Genomic DNA, 25,137 nt, shown 5'->3' on the forward strand with positions numbered 1-25,137 from the left:
TGGCCCTAATCCACTCTGGCAGCGTGACGCTGCGAAGGAAACTCTCCAATAGCGGGCTCACGACCGTGGAGCGACACACACTGAAACCAATCACTTCGAGGCTGGCGCGCTGGAGCCCCACGAAGCCTACGGGAAGCGGGTGGGCGGGCCGAGGGGCGCCCCGGCGGAAGGGCGGGGCGGACGGGGCCGTGAGAGAGTAGCGGAGGGTTGTTTCTCGTAGCCTCTCGTGGAGGCATAGGGCTGCTTCTGAGCCCCTAGGGGGTTGGGACGGGAACTGTCGCTGGGAGGGGAGGGGCTTGTCTGGGCGCGGGGGAGGAGGGAGTGAAGTTGACGGGGTTCCTCAAGAGAGGTTGGGCTTCAGCGCTGAGTGGTGTGCAGACTGCGGAGGTGTGCTCGGCGCTTCCAGAGTTGAGACGAGGCGGCGGGAGAACACCCGAGGCGTGGGAGTTCGACTGGAAGAAAAGCTCAATCTCCTGAGGGGACCGAACGGTGCGCGAGGTCTCTTCCTTCTTCCAGTTGCGCCTCACGGCCAAGGCGGGGGCCTTTGTAGGAATGCGGCCCACCTCCTGCCAAGACCTGAGCGGGCCAGAATGGAATGCCGGGCCGTTCGTGCAAGTGTAATTTTGATTCGTTTAATGCGTGTGAACGATACAATCAAACCTAACTCATAGTGCTATTATATCTTAGTATATCGTATTGTTTAAGGTTAGGGGAAAAAAAATTTTAAGTAACAGGCCAAAACCAATTATTTTCTAAGTTCTTGGATTTTTTTTTCCCCATTGAAAATGTCAGAGGTTGTGATAAAAGTATTTTGTCCACGATTGACAAAGCTAGTTATCCAAAGTTGCTAGGATAATCCACTTAATGGTAAAATATTTTTCTCACTTTGAATCTTAAATAAAATCTCTATTGTAGGGAACTTTCAATTTTTTTAAATTTATTCTAAAGTTTGATTTAAGTAATCTCTACACTCAACATGGGGCTCAAACTCACCCTGGAGATCAAGAGTCACAAGCCTTTCTGACTGAGCAAGCCAGGCACCCCAAGGCGCTGTTTCTTTGAATGGTGGACTTAACTTATAAGATTAGCTCTTTAAATTAACTCTGAGGTTAACTAAAGAATCATCTATGATCCACCAGATGCATTTGGATGATGGAGGAAAGACAGGTTTCAAAGCATACAGCCATGAAAGAATTTCTGAGACATCTTTGGTGCAAAAAGTCCGTTTTACTAAAGCATGGGCACAGGACCTGTGGGCAGAGAGCTGCGCTGGGGTCATTATATACTTTCAGGTTGGAAGGTGCTTGGGGATAGCGTAGGTTTCTCACAAATTTGGAAGCAAGGTTTCCAGGACCCTGAGGGGGCTAGCTATTGTTGGGAAAAGGTAATTTATTACTCTCTGGTAAAACCCCAGTCATGAGACCCTTCATATGTATTTTGCAGGAGTAGAGATGAAGTTTCCAAAGGAATTTTTATATGTCAAAGTAGATTTACAGGATACTGGAGGGTTGGGCTAAGATTGCCTTTTGCCCTTAGCAAAGTATCAACATCAAGGCAGTTGAATCCCTAGAGGAATGTCACTCTGCCCGTTTCAGAGACTTGTCAATGGACTGTAAGTAGTAGGAAATTTAATAATTTTTCTTCTACCTTTGTTCCCACATCATGGGAGAGGCACATCAGATCTTGAGTGGGCTCATTGATTTGTTATTTATTTAGCTTACTAAATGCATCCTATGTACCATGACTGTACTAAGTATTAAAAACACAAAGAGCAATTGAGCATAGTATTAAAATTCAGCTTACTAAATTTGAAGATCTTATTGACTTTTTTCAACAGTTGGGGCATCTAGCAAATAGGAACTCCAAAGAAATGCAGAAAAGGACAGGTTTTTCATGACAGAACGGGGGTAGGGCAAGGAAGTCATAAACAAAAAAGGATTATTTCAGGCAAATGCACTGTTCTTTGGGGAAGGCTGGAGTCTATTAAGAGGATTACCTCACTAGTACTAACAGGAAATTCCAGACTACTAGTTAAGATTATATTCCTAGAAGAGCCTGAAACTGCAGTTAGGTTGGGTATCAAGTCTTGCTTTGCAGATGTGGGTGTTGACATAGATAACTCCATTTTGGGCCTGTTGTCTCTTAACAGTCTCTGCCCTCCACAGACTCTTAGTCTATAAAGGAAGACACACAACAATTCTAATAATTAGATATCTTTTTAAAGTAAGTTTTTAAAAAATACTATAATCAAATAACATTAGTTGATGGGGAAAGCTCATTTTTTTTGGTTTTTTTTTTTTTTTTTTTCAGAAGAATTTCGGTTAACAAGCATAGAAGAAAACAGAGAATCACAGTATTTCATGAAAATAATTCAGGCAGCAAAACCATTAGATGAAAGATTGATGAGGAACTGGCTGCCAAAGTATCTCTTCAGACTGTTGGTTGGTTGTAGGAGAAACAAAACTTCACATTGGAAAACCCAGTGATCAATGTTAGCATTACTAAAAGTAGAACAACCAAACTATATGCCTCCTGTTGATAAAAATATGGATCATTAACCTATTCAGGGCCTTAGATAGAATTTCCAGTTTACAAGAAATATGGGGAAAGAAAAAAATGGAAATAATTGGACAAATCCAGAATGTAGGACATTGTTTCTTTAATAAGTCAATAGCAAAAGAAGAGGGAAGAGAAGACTCTTCTAAATTTATAAAAACTTGGCAAAATATTTTAAATGATGGACTGTATGCTCATTATACTATTTTCTCTACTTTTACGTATTTTTGAAATAAAGTATTTAAGTATATATATGTTCACTGTAAAAATTTTTAACTAATTCAAGTATATAAGATAGAAATAAAGTTCCTATTCCTCAAAGGTAACATTTAGAATATGACATGACAGACTTCTATATCATACAAGTATAAATACCCATTTATATAATTTTTAAATGAGCTCTATTCCACATTGTTCTGCAACTGTAATATATATATATATATGCACATATATATGTATATATAACACATGCATGTGCGTGTGTCCATATTTTGCAAGAAGAATTACTAGAAGCGGAATTCCTACTAGTGAAATTTATACTTCAAGGAGGATAGTGATTTAAATTTGGATAAATGCTGCAAAACTTTGTTTTACTAGTATATAGTTCCAATAACAACATAAGGAAGTCTGTTTACCTTCACACACTCTGCTACTAGGTATTATCAATTGCTGATCCCCTTACTCTGATAAAACAAGAAAAGAGTTATCTTCTGTGATTATGTCAAACAAGCAGACAAGTTCAAGGGCAAGACATAATTGATTTAGCCAGTAAAAACATAACAAGCTATTTTAGATTTAGTGGGTTACCATTTATATAAACACCAAGAGGAAGAGTAGTCAAAGATGCCGTCTCCTCTTGGTCCTTATCCTACACACCAAGAGGAGCTAGATAATTGCAATGTGAGTTGTGGGACACATCACTGTTGAGGAGCCAATTCTAGATGCAGCTAGGAAGATTTTTAGTCTGCAGCTGTATTTGGAGTTTATATTGCCTCAGAACTGGGAGGTGATGAGAAATAGAAATAGTCTTAAGTCTGCCTCTCAGGGGGATAGGTAGATGGGAAAAGGCCTCATGGAAGCTACAAGCTTCCCATCCTTTGAGTATCACAAGATATTCTGCCAAGACTCAATTATAGCTGTGGTTCAAGTCCAGGGAATTAGGAGGGGTCACACATCAGGATAATGGAAGTTACTCAAGATGAAGGCAGGATGGGCAGTAAAAAGGGAAATCCTGAGCCATACGTGAAGGAGAGTGGGTACTGGGCATTTGGCAAATCACAGTAATAAGGACAGGCTGGAGGATAGCTAAAAGACTGTATCTCAGAGATATGTGTTGTGATGAGCATTGTGTTGGCTAATTGAATTTAAATTAAAAAAAAAAAGTGAAAACAAAAACAAAGAAACCAAGGTTTTTACATAAAGGTAGAGAGGTAATGGTCTGGAAGTGGTAATGTGGAGGAAGGTAGACAGTGACCTTATAGCTTTCATAAAAAATAAAATGGATCACAGACCAAAATGTAAAGTGCAAAATTTATAAAACTTCTGTAAGATAACAGGAAGAAACCTAGATGACTTAAGGATTTTAGAGGCAACACCAAAAGCAAGGTCCATGAAAGACTTGCTTGGGATACCTACTTTCTCTAAGTGACAAAAAATGTATCAAGGGATCTATAGACTAGGAACCACACCAGGGAGCATGCATAAATGAGGCAAAGTTCTGGATACACAGGGCCCTGGAAACAGGCTTGCATGCCATGAACACTGACATCTTCCAAAGATCTTGTTTCTCCCCAGCTTACTAAGTCCAGCTGGGCCAGTTCTCCACTAGAGTCCTTAAAGGGGAGAAGGAAATGAGGCTCTAGGACCAGCCAGATGTGTCTCTTATCACCTCAAAACATTTAAACCCAAATCTGTAATATGCAATATTTTGTTATCACTTGCTAGTTCATTAAAATAATCAATTCTGTTTCTCATTATTTTAAGCGAGTGCTAAACTGAATGAAATCATAATTAAACTTCATTATGGGGATCTATTGATATCTTACTATTTTATACGTGGAAGCATGAAAAGTGTTTAAAATACAACTTCAGTTGATTCAGCTTGACTGTAATTAAGAACTCTGTGAAGAGGAGGTGTGGTGTTTACGTTTGGATCCCCAGTAGCTGTTTAGTGGCAGAGTCCCAATCTTGACCCAATTCAAGCCGTTGGCAGATAGATGGATATTGTCCTTCAGTTCTTCTTACCCATTCACTTGCTTTCTTTATTTCTTCAAAAGCCCAGGGAATATTTCTAGATTAGAAATAAATAGTTCCATCAACTTCAGAACACAATTATATACGAAATATAATATGATACCAAATCCAGCACATCATATCAGACAAGATAATTCTGTCAAAAATTGAGCTATGTAGGGTACGTGGGTGGCTCAACCATTAAGCTTCTGCCTTTGCTCAGGTCATGATCCCGGGGTCCTGGAATCAACCCCCACACCAGGGTCCCTGATCCGCGGGAAGCCTGTTCTCCCTCTCCCACTCCCTCCTGCTTGTGTTCCCTCTCTCACTGTCTCTCTCTGTCAAATAAATAAATAAAATCTTTTTTTAAAATTGAGCTATGTAATAAAAGCAATTCTCTCTGACATTTTATGCAAGTTCTATCAGACTGAATCAACACATTTTAAAATATATTATTATACCCATCAAGTTCCAGCTTCCAAATGCTTCACAGACTTCCTTGTTGCCTCCAGGACAACTCAAGCTTTCTCTAGCCTTTATATATTGGGTTTTTTTTTTTTTTTTTTGTCATCCCCTTTCCATTCTTCTTGATCTAAATCCATCCATTCTTCAAGCAGAAACTCAATACTATTTTACAAACCAGGTTTCTATTTTTCTTTCCTTTTTACTGTACCAGGAATTCTTAATTTGATTAGTTAACAAAATACTTAACACTCGCCCATGAAACTGCCATGTATTCTGTCACACAAATCAGGAACAACAGTACTAAACTGTGCATAACATAAAAACTTGAAGTTTGTGTACATAAAATGACATCAAGCATTCAAGACTGTCAATATTCAAAAGTCTATTCAAGATTCAGAAAAATTCCAAGATTTTTCATTAATATTAACTACTTCCTCATTTATCTTTCACCTGCTAGAATTTATTAGCAAGCAAGTGGGAACATATACTAAAGTTCAAAAAAAAAAATTCTATGGGAGGGGACTAAAAATTTGGAAAATTCTCTCCATCTTCCTGATTTTTTTCCCTGTAAGCTGGGAAAGGGCCATCAGTATAGTGTGGTGGCTAAGAGCTAGGTTCAAATCCTGACTCTGAAATTACACAATGTTGGCTGTGTGATATGGTGCATCTTTCATTCAACACTGGAAGTCTCCATTTCCTCAATTATGATAATATGAGATCCTTAGGGTTTGTTGTCGGGATTAGCAAAACATAGATTTCACAGGCTTAACAGTCCCTGTCACAGAGTAGGTAATCAATAAATGTTAGCTGAATATTATGATGACACAAACATACTAAATAGGGAGCACGTCCAAAGTGGTTAAAAGACCTGTTTCCCAGTAATCATTAGTCCACTTGTAGTTATGAACTACTACAAGCAACAAAACTAGTTTTAAATATTTTCACTAATTCCATTGGTTTTCCTCTAGCTGACCTCTAAACTTTTGACTGACCATCTCACTAGTGTGAAGGTTTTGTTCATATACCTTGATGCAATGTGCTACTGTAGTAATGTTATGTGCATCACGAAGCAGAAAAAGACAAAGAAAAGTTATAAATTATATATGCAATAAGCAGGAAATAAAAATTACTTAAAAGTTTGACTTTAAGTCAACTTTATTACTTATAAACCTTTTTGCTCTCACAATAACTCATATAGTAAGAGCAAAGTGATGGAATATACTTATTTTTGAAAATCTTGGTAAAATACTTTGTGATGTTGCAATTAAAAGTAGGTTCAAGTTATTAATACTTGTTTTAATGGCTATCATAGTTGTGATGCCAGACAGGCCAAGAAGGAAGGCTTTATGCCCCTCACCAAGACGGTTCTTGGCTTTTTGAGAGAAAGAATTTAAGAGCAAGCCATGTAGAGAAAGGGACAAAGATTTATTATGTATACAAGTAAGAAAGGAGCTACTTCACAGATAAAGTAGAGGCCTCTCTTCCCAGGGGAGGAAGAGGAGCCCCCCCACCACCTTGTCTCTAACAAAGGGTTTCATAAGGGTTTTTTGTTGTTGTTTTTTTAATTAGCTAACCATATAGGGAGGGGCTTACCTTTTAACTTTGGGTTTAACAGTTACATTGGGCAGTTAGTTTTTCCACTGTCCTATAGAGTTGTGGAATTACCCACAGGAGCAATTTTAGGAATGTCCAGTCTTTATGACTTTTACTGATGGAGGGAGTGGGGCCTTATGGTCTTCCATAAGCTGAATCTTTTCACCTGTTGACTTTTAGGTTAAGGGTGAGCCTAAAAACCAAAATGGCTTTACTTTGGTCAGCTTGTCTCCTAAGCCTCTCTTCCCTCTGTCTCAGTTGAAAATGATCTAAATAGAAGAAGTGCCTCTTTGGTTGTGTCTGCTAAATCAAATATTAACTTGTCAGTCCTGTCTACTAGTTCTTTGAAGTATTTTTCTTGATACTCACTTAATAAATTCCTATCTTTCTCAAAGAGCTCTTTTGGCAAGCTCATGAGAAGGTACTGCTTTTCTTAAAATATAAGTACAAATTACCTACAGTAAAACGCTCAATTTATTATTTTCTGAGTACCAATTTTGTATTTGATGCTATTGGGAATTGAGAACTTAATCAGTCTTTGTGAGAGGGTAAAAATAGGTCTGCTTATTTATTTTAATTTCATCTGTAAATATATATCTCTAAGGGACAAGAAGAACTTTTTCTTAAACATGACATTAAAATAGCTATAAGAGATTCTTTAATATCACAAAATATACAGGTAATGTTTAAATCTCCCTAATTCTCTCTCTCATTCTCTTTAATAAAATGGGTTTTGTTCAAGTCAGGATCCAGAGTAGACCTAACATTGCCTTCTGGCCATGTGTCTTTTAATTCATAGCTTCCACCCATCCTCTCATTTTCCTTTTGCCATTTATTTCCTCACATTCCAGACACTGCTGTTGGTAGTCCATCGCATAATTTAACAATTTCAATCTCTTCTCTCTGGCATCTGGTCTTTATTATGCAAAATATTTATGTAGTTTTAAAGTTAAAAAAGTAAAACAAAGTATGTTAGGAGAAACCTTGTCTCCTCTTCCTCCCCTATAAATAATATTTTTATTAGTTTTGCTAGTTTTCCCACTTATCTTGCCTTTTTGAAAAAATCATAAGCTAATTATATAGGTATGTATGTATACGTACATATATGTATATTGTGTGTATATGCACACACATAAGGGGTGACAGTTTGCATGAGGTATGGATGGAGTTTTTGTAAGTAAGAAGGGTATTCACATGTGCCTCAAGGCCTCTTGTGTGCCAGAGGTCAGCCCAAGGACTAGGAGCCAGGGACCCAGAACTGCCTCTCTCTACACTGTCACATGATGACATCAAACTTCAAGTGGTCACAGAACTCTAAATTTGACCCTGGTCTTCAAGAAGTTGTATTTGTCCAGGCAGGACTTTAAATGTGTTTTATTTAAGTTTGTTAGTTTGATTTATAACTTTTAAATGCTTAGACATATAGTATGTGTGTTTCCATCTATATTCTTGTGCCAGGCCCTGCAATTTATTGGGAACAGACCTAGTCCTGACAATCACATTGTGGATTTTCCAAAAGCACACAGAATCAATATGCCATAGTGAAAAGAATACTAAACCAGGAGCCAAAGATCTGAGTTCTGGTGTAAGCTACACTTAAACACTCTGAGCCCTGATTTTTCACTGAACCAAGAGGCATAAATATTGTGTCTGCCCTGCCTGTGACATAAGAACATAGGCAAGATATTCCCTGTGAATAAATTCTCTTTGTTCTTACAATTCCATGTTGCTTCTTACAAATTTTAATTAAGAAATGGTCAGAAATGTAAGTGAGTTCCTTAATACTATAATTAAAGCTACCTGGAAATGGAAGCATCATCCAATTTCATTAGTGATTTGAAGACTATGCCTTTTTGTTCCAACTTAGTGCGAAGAAATTGTAGTACCAGAAATGTGGCAATCAGCTCCAGGAGACGCTCTCTTCCTTTTATTCCTAAAAGTGGAAAACCCTTTTATATTTGTTGGAAACTCTGCATCTCAAACTGTGCCCATTTATAAAAATTCTATTAAAGAATTTCCATACTATTAAACCATAATACATTAGCAGATCATAAAACTCCATAATTCTCTTCAAGATCCTTACCTACCTTGTTATTTAAATAAAAAATGAGGACAAATGGAACAAGTGCCATAGCACCCTGATGGTTGTTAGGAAGGAATACATCCATAGCTTCATTTCTTTGCCCTCTTTAATAAACAGAGATGCATGAAGTTTGTGAAAGAAATTCAGTTTCTAGGCTCCTGCTACAAATAGTTTTGAGGAGTAAACCTAAATGTACAACAGATAAACAACTCATACAGCTGGGTAGGTCAGTGTAGCAAATTATTTCTAGTGATTCATGCCATCGGAATAAATTTCTAGGCCCAAGATGGAGCTGCTACTACCCAGGGTGCCATGTCAGCAAACCAAAATCTACATAACTTTTATGTCCCTATAAATACTTTACCTGATCAGAAACACAATGTATCCAGTTGGCCAATCCTCCAAAACCAAGCCAACTCTGGGTGCTATACTCACTTCCCAGTTCCTTGACCTTTCTAAATATGGTCAGATACGCAACCCCAACTAATGAACATAAACCAAGTACTTCTTCCTTGTTTCCTGCTTGCCTCTTTCTATAAGAGCTTGCAGCCCTGTCCCCTTAACTTTGCAGTTCTCTGGACTCTTGAGGATCAACTAAATTGTCTTATTATTTTTAATAGTACCTACAGGTAACCAGTGTTATACACCTAAACCAAGATATTTTACTATATTATAAAATACCAAAATTGAAAATGAATGTATATATATATTGAGCCAGAAATTAACACATTTTAATTTTCTTAAATGCAAGTATGTATTTGAAATCACATCATATAAAAATTAGATTTCAAGTATTGTTATTTTTCCAATCTAACACTTCATGAAACAAAACTTTTAACATCCATCTTTTTTTTTTTTTTTAAGATTTTATTTATTTGGCAGAGAGAGAGAGAGAGAGAGCGAGGGTGAGCACAGGCAGGGAGAGCACCAGGCAGAGAGAGAGAGAGAGAGAGAGAGAAAAGTAAGCTTCCCACTGAGCAGGGAGCCCAGTGCTATCTGGGGCTTGATCTCAGGAACCTGATCTGAGCTGAAGGCAGCCAGTTAACTGACTGAGCCACCCAGGTGCCCCTTTTAACATCTATCTTAAGTGGATTAAGCCACCCAGAACATGACACTTTCATTTTGAACTGAAGGCAATCAGGACCCAGAAGGACTCAGGAAAAGCATTTTACCTTCCCCTTAACTGTTTAAAAGAAATTAGAAAGGTGGCTTGTATCAGGAAGAGAGCTATTACCAGGGATAACTTTTTCACCTGAGAAATATGTCTGCTTTGGAAGACAACATCCATTTACCAAGCATTTCCTCCACTCACCTTCCTGTGAATCGCCCCTGCCCCTCCTCCACTTGAAGCCACAGATCTCTCTCCCTTTCCTTAGCTCAGTTGCCCAGCTGCCCTTTGAGTCTCATCTTTGCAGGGCTCCCTACTGTACAAGGTATATATGTGTGTACATAATAAAAGTGGTTTGTTTTTCCATTGTTAATCTGTCTGTAATTATAGGGTGTCTCAGCCAAGAAACTAGAAGGAGGGGAGGAAAATTATTGTCCTCCCTTGCAATCTTCATCATCATTGTGCCAGTGAGTTGTCTGCTAGTTTCTGAGGTAAATTATTTTTATTTCCATCTTAGATGTTTGATACGTAGCACAGTTAGTACCACTACAACATAGCCATTTAATGGCTTTTTTATTATGAAATATTATCAAGCACACAGAAAAGAGAAAAATATGATAGCTGGTCACCTTTTAACATTTCTCCTCATCTGCTTCAAATCTTTTTTGATTGATTGATTGATTGATTGATTGAAATTCCTCTCTTCTTTAGAAGAAACAATATGTTGTAAAGTTGAAGCCATCTTGTATATGTCCTCTGATTCCCACCCCATGTCCCCAGCTTTTCAAAGGTAAACACCATTTGGATTTTGCAATTTACATTCCCATGATGTACTTTGCTTTTGTTGTTTTTGTTTTGCAAGACATGTTCTACTCTTTTCCAAAGTTAGTCTCTACATGTCATGTGTTCTCCCTTGCTTAATCAATTAAATGTATTTTTCCTCTTTTGTATATACCTTACATATACATATTTTGTCCCTTTCTCTGTCTACATTTTAAAAAAAAGTTTTAAATTCCAATTAGTTAACATACAATGTTGTATTAGTTTCAGGTATACAATATTGTGATTCAACACTTTCATGTAACAGCTGGTTCTCCACACAAGTACACTCCTTAATCCCCATCATCTATTTCCCCTATCCCCCCACACACTTCCCCTCCGGTAACCAACAGTTTGTTCTCCATAATTAAGAGTCGTTCCTAGGTTTATCTCTCTATTTTTTTCCCTTTGCCTGTTTGTTTTGTTTCTTAAATTCCACAAATGAGTGAAATCATATGGTATTTGTCTTTCTCTGACTTATTTCACTTAGCATTAATTGTTCCAGCTCCATACATGTCATTGTAAATGGCAAGATTTCATTCTTCTTTAATGGCTGAATAATATTCCATTGTGTTTATATATATCACATCTTCTTTATCTATTCATGTATGTTGCTTTTGAAAGTGATCTTCCGTAGGCTCATTAAACAACATTCAGTGCTTATAATTTTCAATTCATATTCCAAGAAATACTTAATAAACCTGTGTTAAATTTCTTTTATTTACTTTTTAAGGATTTCTCTCAGATAATTTCTCTAAGTATTTGAAATAAATATTTCAAAGCTGAGTCCTCTCCTCAATTGATACTTACCCTTTAAAAATAAAGTAATTTAGAGAACATAAAATATTTGTAAAGACCCAAATACACCTCTTTTTCTGGGAGACAATGGTTTTGGGGAAAAAAAAACACACCAGGGACGCCTGGGTGGCTCAGTTGGTTAAGCAGCTGCCTTCGGCTCAGGTCATGATCCCAGCGTCCTGGGATCGAGTCCCACGTCGGGCTCCTTGCTCATCAGGGAGCCTGCTTCTCCCTCTGCCTCTGCCTGCCATTCTGTCTGCCTGTGCTTGCTCTCTCTCCCTCTCTCTCTCTGACAAATAATTAAATAAAATCTTTAAAAAAAAAAAAAAGAAAAAGGGAACTACCTTTAAAAAAAAAAAAAAAAAAAAAAAAAAAAACACACCAAAACCTTGCCTTGTAATAATACACAATTTTGTTTTATAAATACAAAAGGACCTGTGCATAATATGTACATATCTGCACATAAAGCATTAATTTTAGATCACTGAGATAGCCATAACTACTTAAAAAATGACATCATTTTAGGGGTACCTGGGTGGCTCAGTCAGTTAACCATCCAACTCTTTTTTTTTTTTTAAGATTTTATTTATTTATTTGACAGAGAGAGATCACAAGCAGATGGAGAGGCAGGCAGAGAGAGAGAGAGAAGCAGGCTCCCCGCTGAGCAGAGAGCCCGATGCGGGACTCGATCCCAGGACCCTGAGATCATGACCTGAGCCGAAGGCAGTGGCTTAACCCACTGAGCCACCCAGGTGCCCCAACCATCCAACTCTTGATCATGAGGTCATGATCTCGGGGTCATGAGATCAAATCCTGCATTGGGCTCTACGCTGGGTGTGGAGCCTGCTTAAGATTCTCCCTCTTTCTCTGTCCCTCCTAACCCACCCCCACACCGCTATGCACTTTCTCTCTCAAAGGAAAAAAAAAAAGACATCATTTTCTTAATACAGGAAAAAAGAATTAAATAAAATTTTAAAACGAAAAGACAAAACCAATCCCTTATCCCACAAAGAAAATCAAAAGAGACAAAAGAAAATATGGGGACTATTTAATTTAGTGGGTTCTTCTTCTTCTTCTTCTTTTAGTATTGAATATAAAATCTTAGAGTAACTTTTAAATAATAAGCAACACACAATTCTGTTAAAAACATCATAAACAATAGAATTATAAAATGCCTAAATAGTGTATTAGAGTCACTTAAGAAGTAAATTGACTGGGTTGTGGACATTGGGGAGGGTATGTGCTATGGTGAGTGCTGTGAAGTGTGTAAACCTGGCGATTCACAGACCTGTACCTCTCGGGCTAATAATACATTATATGTTAATAAAAAATTTTAAAAAAACTAAAAAAGAAGTAAATTGAGAAGTGGAAGAAAAGATAAAAGGAAAATCAAGAAAAGGATAAAAGAAAAAATTGGGTAGAGAGATATAAAAATAAATCAGGGGGAGAAATCAGACATCTTGCAACTACAAGTAGAGGAAAATGGCAGAAAACACACATACAAAAAAATAACATGGATAATATGGAGATATACAGAGTAGTACAGAGAAAATCCATGGGAAAGGCATATCCATAAAAAAAGCTCACCTGTTGGCACCTGTGATGCCGTACTCCCTAGCTTTCCTCTTATTTCTCTGGCCATTCCTTCTTAAGTCTTTGCTGGCTCCTGCTTTGTCTAACCACTAAATATTGGCATGCCCAAGGATGGCCCTAAGCCCTATTCTCTGTTCTGGCTACATTCTTTATTTAGGAGATGTCATACCTGCCCATGGTCCATGGCATTAAATAATGACAGTTCTCCCAAAGTCTTTCAATTCTGACCTCTTTCTGAGCTCTAGCCTCATAGAGCCAACTAGGTATTTCTTTCCAATATCTGCTAGGAACCTCAAATTTTAAAGTCCAAAGCATAACACAATTAGTATGTTTATAGGCTCAGTCTACCATTGTTTTCCTTTCTCATGCTCAATGCTGAAAATTCCCCTTCTCCTTCGACTGCCCACATCTAATTCATTACCAAAGCCTGATGTTTCTTAAGAATGAATCTCAAGGAGCGCTTGGGTCGCTCAGTGGGTTAAAGCCTCTGCCTTCGGCTTGGGTCATGATCCCAGGGTCCTGGGATTGAGCCCCGCATCAGGCTCTCTGCTTGGCGGGGAGCCTGCTTCCCCCTCTCTCTCTGCCTGCCTCTCTGCCTACTTGTGATCTCTCTCTGTCAAATAAATACATATTAAAAAAAAAAAAAGAATGAATCTCAAATCTTCCCAAGCATATACTTAAATTTTTAAAAATATTAAATATTGAGTAGATGCAACAGACAAACAATGTATCTGTAGGGTATAAATAATATAACAAACACCCAAGTATGAACAACCCACTAGGTATTATTTTTGTTTTAAAAACCTATAGTAAAATACACATAAAATTTATCATTTTAACCATTTTAAAGTATACAGTTTAGTGCTATTAAGTACATTCACATTGTTGTGCTACTGTCACCACCATCTATCTCTGGAACCCTTTTCATTTTGTTAAACAGAAACTCTGTCCCCATTAAATACCAACTCCTACATTCCCTACTCCTCTCAGACCCAGGCAACAACTATTCTACTTTCTGTCTCTATGAAATTGTCTGTTCTTGGTATCTCATAAAAGTGAAATCAAGCAGTATTTGTCTTTTTGTGACTGACTAGTTTCACTTAGCATCATGTTTTTGAGGCTCACCCATGTTGTGGTATGAATCACACTGAATGAATACTTCCTTAAGACTGAATAATACCAATTGTACGTATATATCACATCTTAAAAATATATTTTATTTATTTATTTACTTGAGAGAGATAGAGAGAAGTGCACAAGCCAGGGGAGGGGCAGAGGGAAAAGGAGAAGCAGACTCCCTGCTGAGCAGGGAGCTGGACGCAGGACTCAATCCCAGGACCCTGGGATCATGACCTGAGCTGAAGGCAAATGCTTAATCAACTGAGTCACCCAGGTGTCTTATATCGTATTTTCTTTCTTTCTTTTTTCTCCTTTTAAAAGAGAGGGTTTTTTTTTTAAGGTTATTTATTTTTTTGACAGAGAGAGAGAGAGAGAGAGAGAAAGCATAAGCAAGAGGAGCAGTTGGTAGAGGGAGAGGGAGAAGCAGGCTCCCCAGGGAGCAGGGAGCTTGACACAGAGCTTGATCCCAGGACCCCGGGATCATGAACTGAGCCGAAGGCAGTTGCTTAACCAACTGAGCCGCCCAGGTGCCCTATATCTCATTTTCTTTATTCATTCATCCAATAATGAACATTTGAGTTGCCTCCACTTTTTTACTACTTTTTGAATAATCCTGCTATGAACATGTGTATACAAATATCTCTGAGTCCCTACTTTTAATTCTTTTGGTATTATACCCAGAAATGGAATTGCTGAGTCATATGGTAATTCTATTTTTAATTTTTTGATGAACCACTCTATTAATAGTTCTCCATAGCAGCTACCATTTTCCGTTGCCACCAACAGTGACTAGGGTTCCAATTTCTCCACATTCTCCCCAATACTTGTTATTTTCTATTTTTTTAAAAGATTTTATTTATTTATTTGACAGACAGAGATCACAAGTAGGCAGAGAGGCAGGCAGAGAGAAACGGAGAAGCAGGCTCCCCGCTGAGCAGAGAGCCCAATGCGGGACTCCATCCCAGGACCCTGGGATCATGACCCCAGCCAAAGGCAGAGGCTTTAACCCACTGAGCCACCCAGGCGCCCTATTTTCTATTTTTTTTTAATAGTAGTCATCCTAATGTGTATGAGGTGGTATCCAACTACCCATTTTAAGAAACAGAGTATGATCATTAGCTTGAAAGTGTCTGTGAGCTGTGTCCCAATTGTATTCTTTCCTGCTCCCTTTATTTATTTTTTGATAAGCCTATTATTTATTTCTATTTTTTTATTTGAGTATAGATGATCCACAATGTTACATTAGTTTCAGGTACACAACTTAGTGATTTGACAAATTTACATATGTTCACCACAGATGTATCTACCATCTGTACTACTACATCGCTATTATAATATCATTGACTGTATTCCTTATGCTCTGTTTTTTATTCCCATGACTTACTCTTTCTGTAACTGAAGAGCTGTATCTCCCTCTCGCCTTCTCCATTTTGCCCAACCCCACCCCTCCTTTGGTAACTATCGGTTTGTTTGTATTTGTACGTCTCATTCTGCTTTTCTTTTATTCATTTTTAGGTTCCATATAAGTGGAATCATATGGTATTTGACTAACATAATAAAAAAATAATAGACAAATGGATAAGGAAAAAGTAGAACACAATGGAATATTACACAGCCATAAAAAGATGAGATTGTGCCATTTAAGACAATATGAGTGGACCTAGAGAGTATTACGCTCCCTTTTAGAAACTACCACCATGCTGACGTTTGTGTTCATCACTCAGTTCTTCCACAAAGTTTGTACTTTTATTTATTGTTTATATGTGCCTTTATCTTAGTATCCTTATAGTATGTCTTTTTCACATTTTATATTTTATTTTTAATGAAGAAATATCGCTGATGTTGTCTATTTATCTTTTCCTTTATGACTTGTGCCTTTTTTGCATTGAGAAATTCCTCTCTGATTGATAAATCAAATACTTCAAAATGTTAACATCTTTTAGGTAAAGGATATATGAGAATTTTTCGTACAGTATTTGCAACTTTTCTGCAAGTTTAAAATTACTTCAAAATAAAAAGTAAAAAACAAACAAAATCTTTCTCATCCTAAAATCATGAGTTTTTCCAGTATTTTCTTCCAAAAGCATTATTGTTTGTCTTTCACACTTAATTCTTCAATTTTTTAAGTATGGTATGAGGTAAAGGTTCAAACTGTACCTTTTTCCTTATTGTCTGATTGTCCTATCATCACTGACTGAAAAGTCTATCTTTTCACCATTTTAAAAAAATTATAACCACCCTAATGATAAGCCTATTATGGGTATGAAGTAGTACTTCACTATAGTTTTTATTTTCATTTCCTTGATGACTAATGAGCCTGAGAGAAATATTTATTCAAATCCTTTGACTATTTTTTAATTGCATTATTTGTCTTTTTATTACTGAATTATAAGGGTTCTTTATATATTCTAGATATCAGTCCCTTATCAGATATATGATTTGCAAATATTTTCTCCCATTCTTTGTGCTTTTCATTTTTCAATTGCACACAAAATTTAAAAAGCTTTGTATTGAGGGGGGTTCTGTATACATTTTAGGATTGTTTGTTCTATTTCTGTGAAGAATGCCACTGGAATTTTGATAAGGATTGCACTGAATCTGTAGGTTGCTTTGGCTAGTATGAACATTTTAGCAATATTCTAATCTAAGAGCATGGAGTACCTTTCTTTTTATTTATGTCAGTTTTTTTCCATCAATATCTTATAGTTTTCATGTATAAGTCTTTCACCTCCTTGGTTATATTTATTCCTAGGTATTTTATTCTTTCTGATATTTGATTCTTTCTTTTATTCTTTCTGATATTTTATTCTTTCTGATTCTTTCAGATATATCTTTCTGACATTTTATTCTTTCTGATTATATTCTTTCTTTCTTTCTTTTTTTTTTTTTTAAAGATTTTATTTATTTATTTGACAGAGAGAAATCACAAGCAGAGAGGCAGGCAGAGAGAGAGGAGGAAGCAGGCTCCCCGCTGAGCAGAAAGCCCGATGTGGGGCTCGAACCCAGGACCTGGGATCATGACCCGAGCCGAAGGCAGCGGCTTAACCCACTGAGCCACCCAGGCGCCCCTGATTATATTCTTTCTGATATTGTAAATGAAATTATTTTCTTAAAATCTTTTTCTGATAGCTCACTATCAGTGCATACAAACAAAACTGATTTTGTGTACTGATTTTGTATCCTGCAAATTTCCTGAATTTATTAATTCTAACCATTTTTTTCCTGAAATTTTTTATTAATTCTAACAGTTTTTTTTAGTCTTTAGGGTTTTCTACATATACTATTATGTCATTTGCAAATAGTAACAGTTGTACTTCTTCCTTTCTGATTTGATGCCTTTTATTTCTTTTTCTTGCCTTGGACTCCTTTATCACTAGGACCTCCAATACTAGGTTGAATAAAAATGTGGACAATGGGCATCCTTGTCTTGCTTCTGATCTTAGAGGAAGTTTTCTATTCTTCACTATTGAATATTATGTTAGCTGTGCGCTTGTCAGGTATTATTATGCTGAGGTATATTCCCTCCAAATCCACTTTGTTGAGAGGGTTTTTTTTTTTTTAACATAAATGATAAAAAGAAATTGTCAAATGCTTTTTCTGTATCCACTGAAATGATCATATAATTTTTTTATCCTTCATTTTGTTAATGGGGTATATTGATTAAATTGCAGATGTTGAACCATCCTTGAATCCCTGGAATAAATCCCACTTGATCATGATACTTTTAATGTATTGTTGAATTTGAGTCTCTAATATTTTGAGATTTTTGCATATGTAATCATTAGGATATCGACCTGTAATGTTCTTTTCTTGTAGTCTCTCTGTCTGGTTTTTGTATCAGACGAATGGTGGCCTTATAAAATGAGTTTGGAAGTGTTCCTTCCTCTTCTACATTTTGGAAGAATTTGAGAAGGATTGGTGCTAATTCTTTAAGTGTTTGGTACAATTCACAGTGATCTGAACTTTTGTTTGCTGGGCAGTTTTTGGTTACTGATTCAATCTCCTTACTAGTAATGAGTCTGTTCAAATTTTCTATTTCTTCATGATTCAGTCTTGGTAGGTTGTATGTTTCTAGGAATTTATCCATTTGCTCTAACTTGTCTAATATGTTCGCATATAATTTTTCATAGTAGTTTCTTATGACCCGTTAGATTTCTGTAGCATCAACAGCAATGTCTCTTTCATTTCTGATTTTATCTGAGTCGTCTCTATTCTATCTTGGTGAATCTAGCTGAAGATTTATTTATTTTGTTTATCTTTTTAAAATAGCTCTTGTTTCATTGATCATTTCTATTGTCCTTTTAGTCTCTAATTCATTTATTTCCACTCTGAACTTTGTTATTTTCTTCCTTCTACTAACTTTGGGTTTAGTTTGTCTATTCCTAGTTCCTTGCAGTGTAAAGTTAGGTTATTTAGTTGAGATTTTTCGTTTATTGCTATAAACTTCCTCCTTTGAGTTACTTCTGCCACATCCCATGTTTTGGTATATTTCCATTTTCATTCACTCAAGTATTTTTTAATTTCTCTTTTGATTTCTTCTTTGTTCAGTAACATGTTGTTTAACCTCCACATATTTGTAAATTTTCCAGTTTTCTTATATCCTCTAGGAGTATTATAGTTCTACATTTAGGTCTATGTTCCATTTCAAATTAATTTTTAAGAAATATTTTATTTATTTATTGACACAGAGAGAGAGAAAGAGAGAGGGAGAGAAAGAGAACAAGCAGGGGGAGCAGCAGACAGAGGGAGAAGGAAAAGCAGGCTCCTCGCTGAGCAGGGAGCCTGACTAGGTGCTTGATCCCAGGACCCTGGGATCATGACCTGAGCTGAAGACAGATGCTTAACTAAATGAGCCACCCAGGTGCCCCTCAAATTAATTTTTGAGTAGGGCATGAAGGAAGGGTTGAGTTTTTTTCCCTTCCATTTACAAATCCAATTTTTCTAAGATCAGTTTTGAAAACTCTTCCTTTCCCATTAATTTCATTGGTTTCTTTGAAGAAAATCAATGGACTAAATATGCAGGTCTTTACCTGGACTTTCTATTGTGTTCCATTAGTCTACTTATCAATTTTTATGTCAGTATCATACTGGCTAGTCTTACATTTGTGCACTTCTACTGTCATCTTCTACCACGAGATTATCTTGATTATTCTAAGGGTTTTTGCATTTTCATATAAATTCTAAAATCAGTTTGTTTGTATAAAAATGTCCCCTGGGATTGCAGTGAATCTCCTTCTGGGCTCTTCTGTTCCTTTGACCTAATTGTTTATATTGTTATCAATACCATACTGTCTTGATTACTGTAACTTTATAGTAAGTTTTGAAGTTGTGGGCGCCTGTGTGGCTCAGTTCGTTAAGTGACTGCCTTCCGCTCAGGTCATGATCCTGGAGTACTGGGATCGAGTCCCAGATCGGGCTCCCTGCTTGACAGGAAGTCTGCTTCTCCTGCTGACCTCTCTCCTCTCAAGCTCTCTCTCTCTCATTCTCAAATAATAAATAAATAAATAAATAAAAATCTTTAAAAAAAAAAGTCTTGAAGTTGCATAGCATCAGTCTTCCAACTTTCTTTCTTTTTTTTTTTAAATTTTTTAAAGATTTTATTTATTTGTCAGAGAGAGTGAGCACAGGCAGACTAAGAGTGGCAGGCAGAGACAGAGGGAGAAGCAGACTCCCTGCGGAGCAAGGAGCCCAATGTGGGACTCGATCCCAGGACGCCGGGATCACGACCTGAGCAGAAGGCAGCCGCTCAACCAACTGAGCCACCCAGGCGTCCCCCAACTTTCTTCTTCGATATTGTTTTGGCTAGTTGAAGTCGTTTGCCTCTCCATATAAATTTGGGAATCAGTTTGTCCATATCTATAAAATAACTTGCTGGGATTTTGATTGGTATTCCATTGAATCTGTAGGTCAATCTTGACAATACTGAGTTTTCCTATTTATGCACATGGAACATCAATCCATTTATTTAGCTCTTCTTTGATCAGAGATCAGATTTATTGTTTTCTTCATATGGCTCTTATACATATTTTGTTACATTTATACCTATATGTTTCATTTTTGAGAGTGCTAATATAAAGGATATTGTGTTTTTAATTTCAAATTCCATTTGTTCTTTGTTGGAATATAGGAAAGCAATTGGCTTTTTTATATTAATCTGTATCCTGTAACCTTGGTATAATTGTTCACTAGTTTCAAGAATTTTTTCTTTTACTTCATCTGCAAATCTTATTAAAACCTTTTTAAAGTTTTTATTTTAATTTCAGTTAAGTTTCAAGGGTTTTTTGTTGATTCTTTTGTATTTTCAACATAGACAAATATATCATCTCTAAACAAAGAAAATTTTAATTTCTTTCTTCCTGGTCTATATATCTTTTACTTCCTTTTCTTGCCTTACTGCATTAGCAAGTACTCCCAGTACAATATTAAAAAGGAGTGGAGAGAGGGGCAATCTTTGCCTTGTACCTGATCTTCATGTAAAAGCTTCTAGTTTCTCACCTGTAAGTATAATATTAGCTATAGTTTTTTTTTAAATAGTCTTTATTAAGTTGAAGAGATTCTCCTCTATTCATTGTTTACTGAGAGCTTTTAGCATGAATGAGGGTTTGATCTTCTCAAATGCTTTCTTCCTAATCTATTGATATGATCATGTGATTTTTCATTTTTAGTTTGTTGACATAATGGATCACATTAATTGATTTCCTAATGTTGAACCAGACTTGTATACCTGTGATAAATCCCACTTGGTCGTGGTGTATTGGTCTTTTTATACTTTTTTGGATTCAACTTCCTAATATTTTGTTGAGGATTTTTGTGTCTATGTTATGAGGGATAATGGTTTGTAGTTTTCTTCTCTTGTAATGACTTTGTCTGGTTTTGGTATTAGGGTAATATTGCCCTTATAGAATGAGTTAAGAATTATTCTCTCTGCTTCTCTAATTCTGAAAGACATTATAGAGATTTGGTATAATTCCTTCCTTAAATGTTTGGTAGAATTCACCAGTGAACTCACTGGGCCTGGTGTTTTATGTTTTGGAAAGTTATTAATTATTGATTCAATTTCTTTAATAGATACAGGTCTATTCTATTTTCCATTTCTTCTTTTGTGAGTTTTGGCAGATACTGTCTTTCAAGGAATTAGTCCATTTTATCTAGATTATCAAATTTGTGGGCATGTATTCACAACACTGAATCTATAGATCAATTGGGGAGAACCAACATCTTCACATTTTTAGTTTTCTAAACCCATTTATTACCTTAAATTTTTTCTCCATTTATTTTGATCTTTTAAGAATTCTCTCATTTGGGGTGCCTGGGTGGCTCAGTTGGTTAAGCATCTGTCTTCGGCTCAAGTCATGATCCTAGGACTCCAGGATCACCACCTGAGCTGAAGGCAGATGCTTAACTGACTGAGCTGCCCAGGTATCCCTCTCCTTTATTTTTAAAGGCTCTTTTCTGCTGAATATAGAGTTCTTAGTTTGTAGGGCTTTTTCTTTCATCACTTTAAATATATTATTCTATTATTTTTTAGCTTCCATTCTTTCTTCCTTTTTTAAAAAGATTTTATTATTTATTTGAGAGAGAGAGAGGGCACAAGCAGGTGGAGCAGCAGGCAAAGGGAGAGGAAGAAGCAGGCTCCTCGCTGAGCAGAGAGCTGGACATGGGACTCTATCCCAGGAAACTGAGATCATGACCTGAGCTGAAGGTAGCTGCTTAACCAACTGAGCCACCTGGGTATCCCTAGCTTCCATTATTTCTGATGTGGGATAATTTAAAATTCTTATAGATGTTCTCCTGACTCTATGTGTCCTTGTTTTCTGTTTGCTTTAAGATTTATCTGTGATTTTCAGCAGTTTGATTCTGGTTTCTTAAATGTGGTTCTAATTGTATTTATCCTGCCTGAAGTTCTGCTGAGTGTCTCAGATCTAGACATTGATGTCTTTCAACAATTTTGGAGAAAATTCAGTTATTATTTATTCAAACATTTTTCTATCTACTCTCATTCCTCCTGGGATCCCAATTATACAAATGTAAACCTTTTGGTATCACTCCATGTCCTGGATTCTCTTCTTTTTTCATTCTATTTTTTTTCTGTGCTTCAGTTTGGATAATTTTTATTACCACTTTATATTATTATAATTTAAGTTACATGATTTCTTTTTGTTTTGTTTTGTTTTTGTTTTGTTTCTGCTACTAAGCCCATCCAATGACCCTTCCATTGAAGATATTGTAATTTCCAGTTCTAGGGTTTTCATTTGATTCTTACAGTTTCCATCTATTTGCTGAGCTCCTCCCATTTGTTCACCCTTTCTGTTCTTCTTTTCTGATAAATCCTTTACTGTATTTTTAAAGATTTTATTTTTATTTATTTGACAGAGATCACAAATAGGCAGAGAGGCAGGCAGAGAGAGAGAGAGGAAGGGAAGCAGGTTTCCTACTGAGCAGAGAACCCGATGCGGGGCTCAATCCCAGGACCCTGGGATCATGACCTGAGCCGAAGGCAGAGGCTTTAACCCACTGAGCCACCCAGGCGCCCCTTTACTGTATTTTTAATAGCAGTTTTAAATCCTGTCTGCTAATTTCAACATAAGGGTCATCTGTAGGCCAGCATCTTTAGGCCATTTCCCCTAGATTTTAAGTCATATTTTCTTGCTTCTTTGTATATTATTAAATTTTCATTCTAGATTGTACCTTGAAAATTGTGGAGACTCTGGATTATGCTATCTTATTCTAAAAAGTGTTGAGTTTTGTTTTGGTATATCCTTTGAAAGCTTTGTTTTAGGTTTTATTAGGGTGGGCCTATTTTGTATTTCTCCTTCATCCTGTGGAAGTCTTTGATCATGATTTATGGTCCTTTTGATAATGTTTGGGTTTTAGTGGAAAACTTGAGATTTTTATAAATTCTAATTTGTTATAATTCAAATGCCAAACTCTGTCTCCCCAACACTTGGCAGAAGCTGAAATCTCTGCTCTACACGTTTCCTTTCTAGTTGTTGCTTTTTTCTAGATTCCTTAAAGTCACACCCTGTGTGTATATATGGGTTAGGGAGAACCAAGATGTGAGGAAATTTGTATGCAGATTTCAGAGGTCCCTGCTCCGTGACTCACTCCTTTCTAGGATTTTCACCCTTAATTTCTAGCCACTCTGGCAGCCTTGAACTCTGACCCAAATATCATTATCCTGTTAAGACTTTCTGTTTCAGTTCAATCTCTCCTGTGCCTCATGAACTGAGAAGTACTTTTGGGCAAAACAACAGCTGGATAAATGTGGAGCTCACCTCATTTTCTTCCTTTTTTCAGGGATTTTGTACCCTTTGGTTTCTGTTTTTTATTTTATTCTAGGCCTTAAAAGAGTGGTTTTAAAATATTTTGTCTGGGGTTAAAAAGTGTTTTTGGTAGGAGAGTTAGTCTGATACAATCCCCTTTATCATTCCCGGAACTAGAATTCTCCTTATGCAGATATTCATCATTTCTTTTTAGTGTAGAGCAGGTCAAATAGACAAAGATCTGCTAACCATGGAATAAGCCTGAGTATGAAAACCCTGACATTTCCTCAGAAATGTCAGGGTAGTTAGACCTTGCTGTTCAATGAATACTGACTAGTTGTTTAATAATAATAATAATATTTTATTTAAAAAATCTCTTAACTTAGAGCTAGCATTTGACCTTTAAACCAATTGCTCATCTATCCCCTTCAGTATCATAACAAGAAACAGGTCCACAGAGGTCGAACTTGCTCTGGCAGAGACTGACTAAATGCTCATAAAAGCTGTTTTCTTTTCCTTAACACAAAGCTAAAGTACATTTCCCAGCCTTCTTGTATCTGGGTGGAGTTCTGTGACTCGATCCTGCCACATTTACTCTTTCTCCTATCTACCACGTAGGTGATGCCAGAGCAATTTTCTTTTTACCAGAGTAATTTTAAAGACACTTTTGATAATGATGGAGCCACAATATGGAAGGAGCCTGGGTCTGTAAATGACAACCTGGAGTGGAATTTCCTGCTGACCACTATTTGACTGTGATATGGGCAAGAAAATAATCTTTACGTTAAGCTACTGAAATTTTGTATTTTTTAAAACAGAAGTTACTGCTACTTATGCTAACTAATTATGCAAAGCCTAATCAGTGGTGAAGATATGCATAGAAACTAGTCCTCTGTTTTCTTTGATGGTTAACAAAAATAATTCCACTCATATGTAACTTACATAATTATCATAGTAGTACACTAGTTTACAACAAAATTTAAATAATTAAGAGCGTGCCATTTAATTAATAGAAAAATGCTGACTTACCCAGAGAGCGAATGCCTTTTTGTTCAAGAAAGCTGTTTAAAATAATTGTATTAAGGTTTAATATAAATCCCAGTTCTGGTGTAAGTTTCCAGAAGCCATCCTATGAAATAAAAAACAAATTTAAGCGACAGTACTAAAATTGATTCACATACATAAGAATGTAATATAATAAATAATGTTTCCAATTATTTCAATTCAGTTTAAGACATTTTTAAAATTTTTATTATCAAAAATTTTTAATTACTATTTTTATTATTCTTTTTTAAAAAATATTTTATTTATTTATTTGACAGATAGAGATCACAAGTAGGCAGAGAGGCAGGCAGAGAGAGGAGGAAGCAGGCTCCCTGCTGAGGAGAGAGCCCAATGTGGGGCTTGATCCAGGGTCCCTGAGATCATGACCCGAGCGAAGGCAGAGGCTTTAACCCACTGAGCCACCCAGGCGCCCCTATTTTTATTATTCTTAAAATTGAAATTCT

The 25,137-nt window shown here is 36.5% G+C and overlaps 1 protein-coding gene across 3 annotated transcripts in view; it reads right to left on the minus strand.

Moving 5' to 3' along the window:
• Window positions 1-2,787: 2,787 nt before the first annotated feature.
• Window positions 2,788-25,137, minus strand: part of LOC111159938 (poly(ADP-ribose) polymerase family member 4) — a 136,536-nt gene continuing 114,186 nt past the window's right edge. For 2 of the 3 annotated variants that reach the window (XM_022522627.1, XM_022522629.1), the window contains 3 exons: window positions 24,659-24,758; window positions 8,647-8,779; window positions 2,788-4,846 (listed from right to left, as the gene is read on the minus strand). In XM_022522627.1, the coding sequence (XP_022378335.1) occupies window positions 4,699-4,846; window positions 8,647-8,779; window positions 24,659-24,758 (381 nt within the window). In that variant the 3' untranslated portion in view covers window positions 2,788-4,698. The remainder of the gene's footprint in view (window positions 4,847-8,646; window positions 8,780-24,658; window positions 24,759-25,137) is intronic. The other variant, XM_022522628.1, reaches the window with a different exon arrangement.

The sequence above is a fragment of the Enhydra lutris genome, unplaced genomic scaffold (assembly GCF_002288905.1).
Source record: "Enhydra lutris kenyoni isolate GAN:26980312 unplaced genomic scaffold, ASM228890v2 scaffoldscaffold71, whole genome shotgun sequence".
NCBI classification, from domain to species: Eukaryota; Metazoa; Chordata; class Mammalia; order Carnivora; family Mustelidae; genus Enhydra; species Enhydra lutris.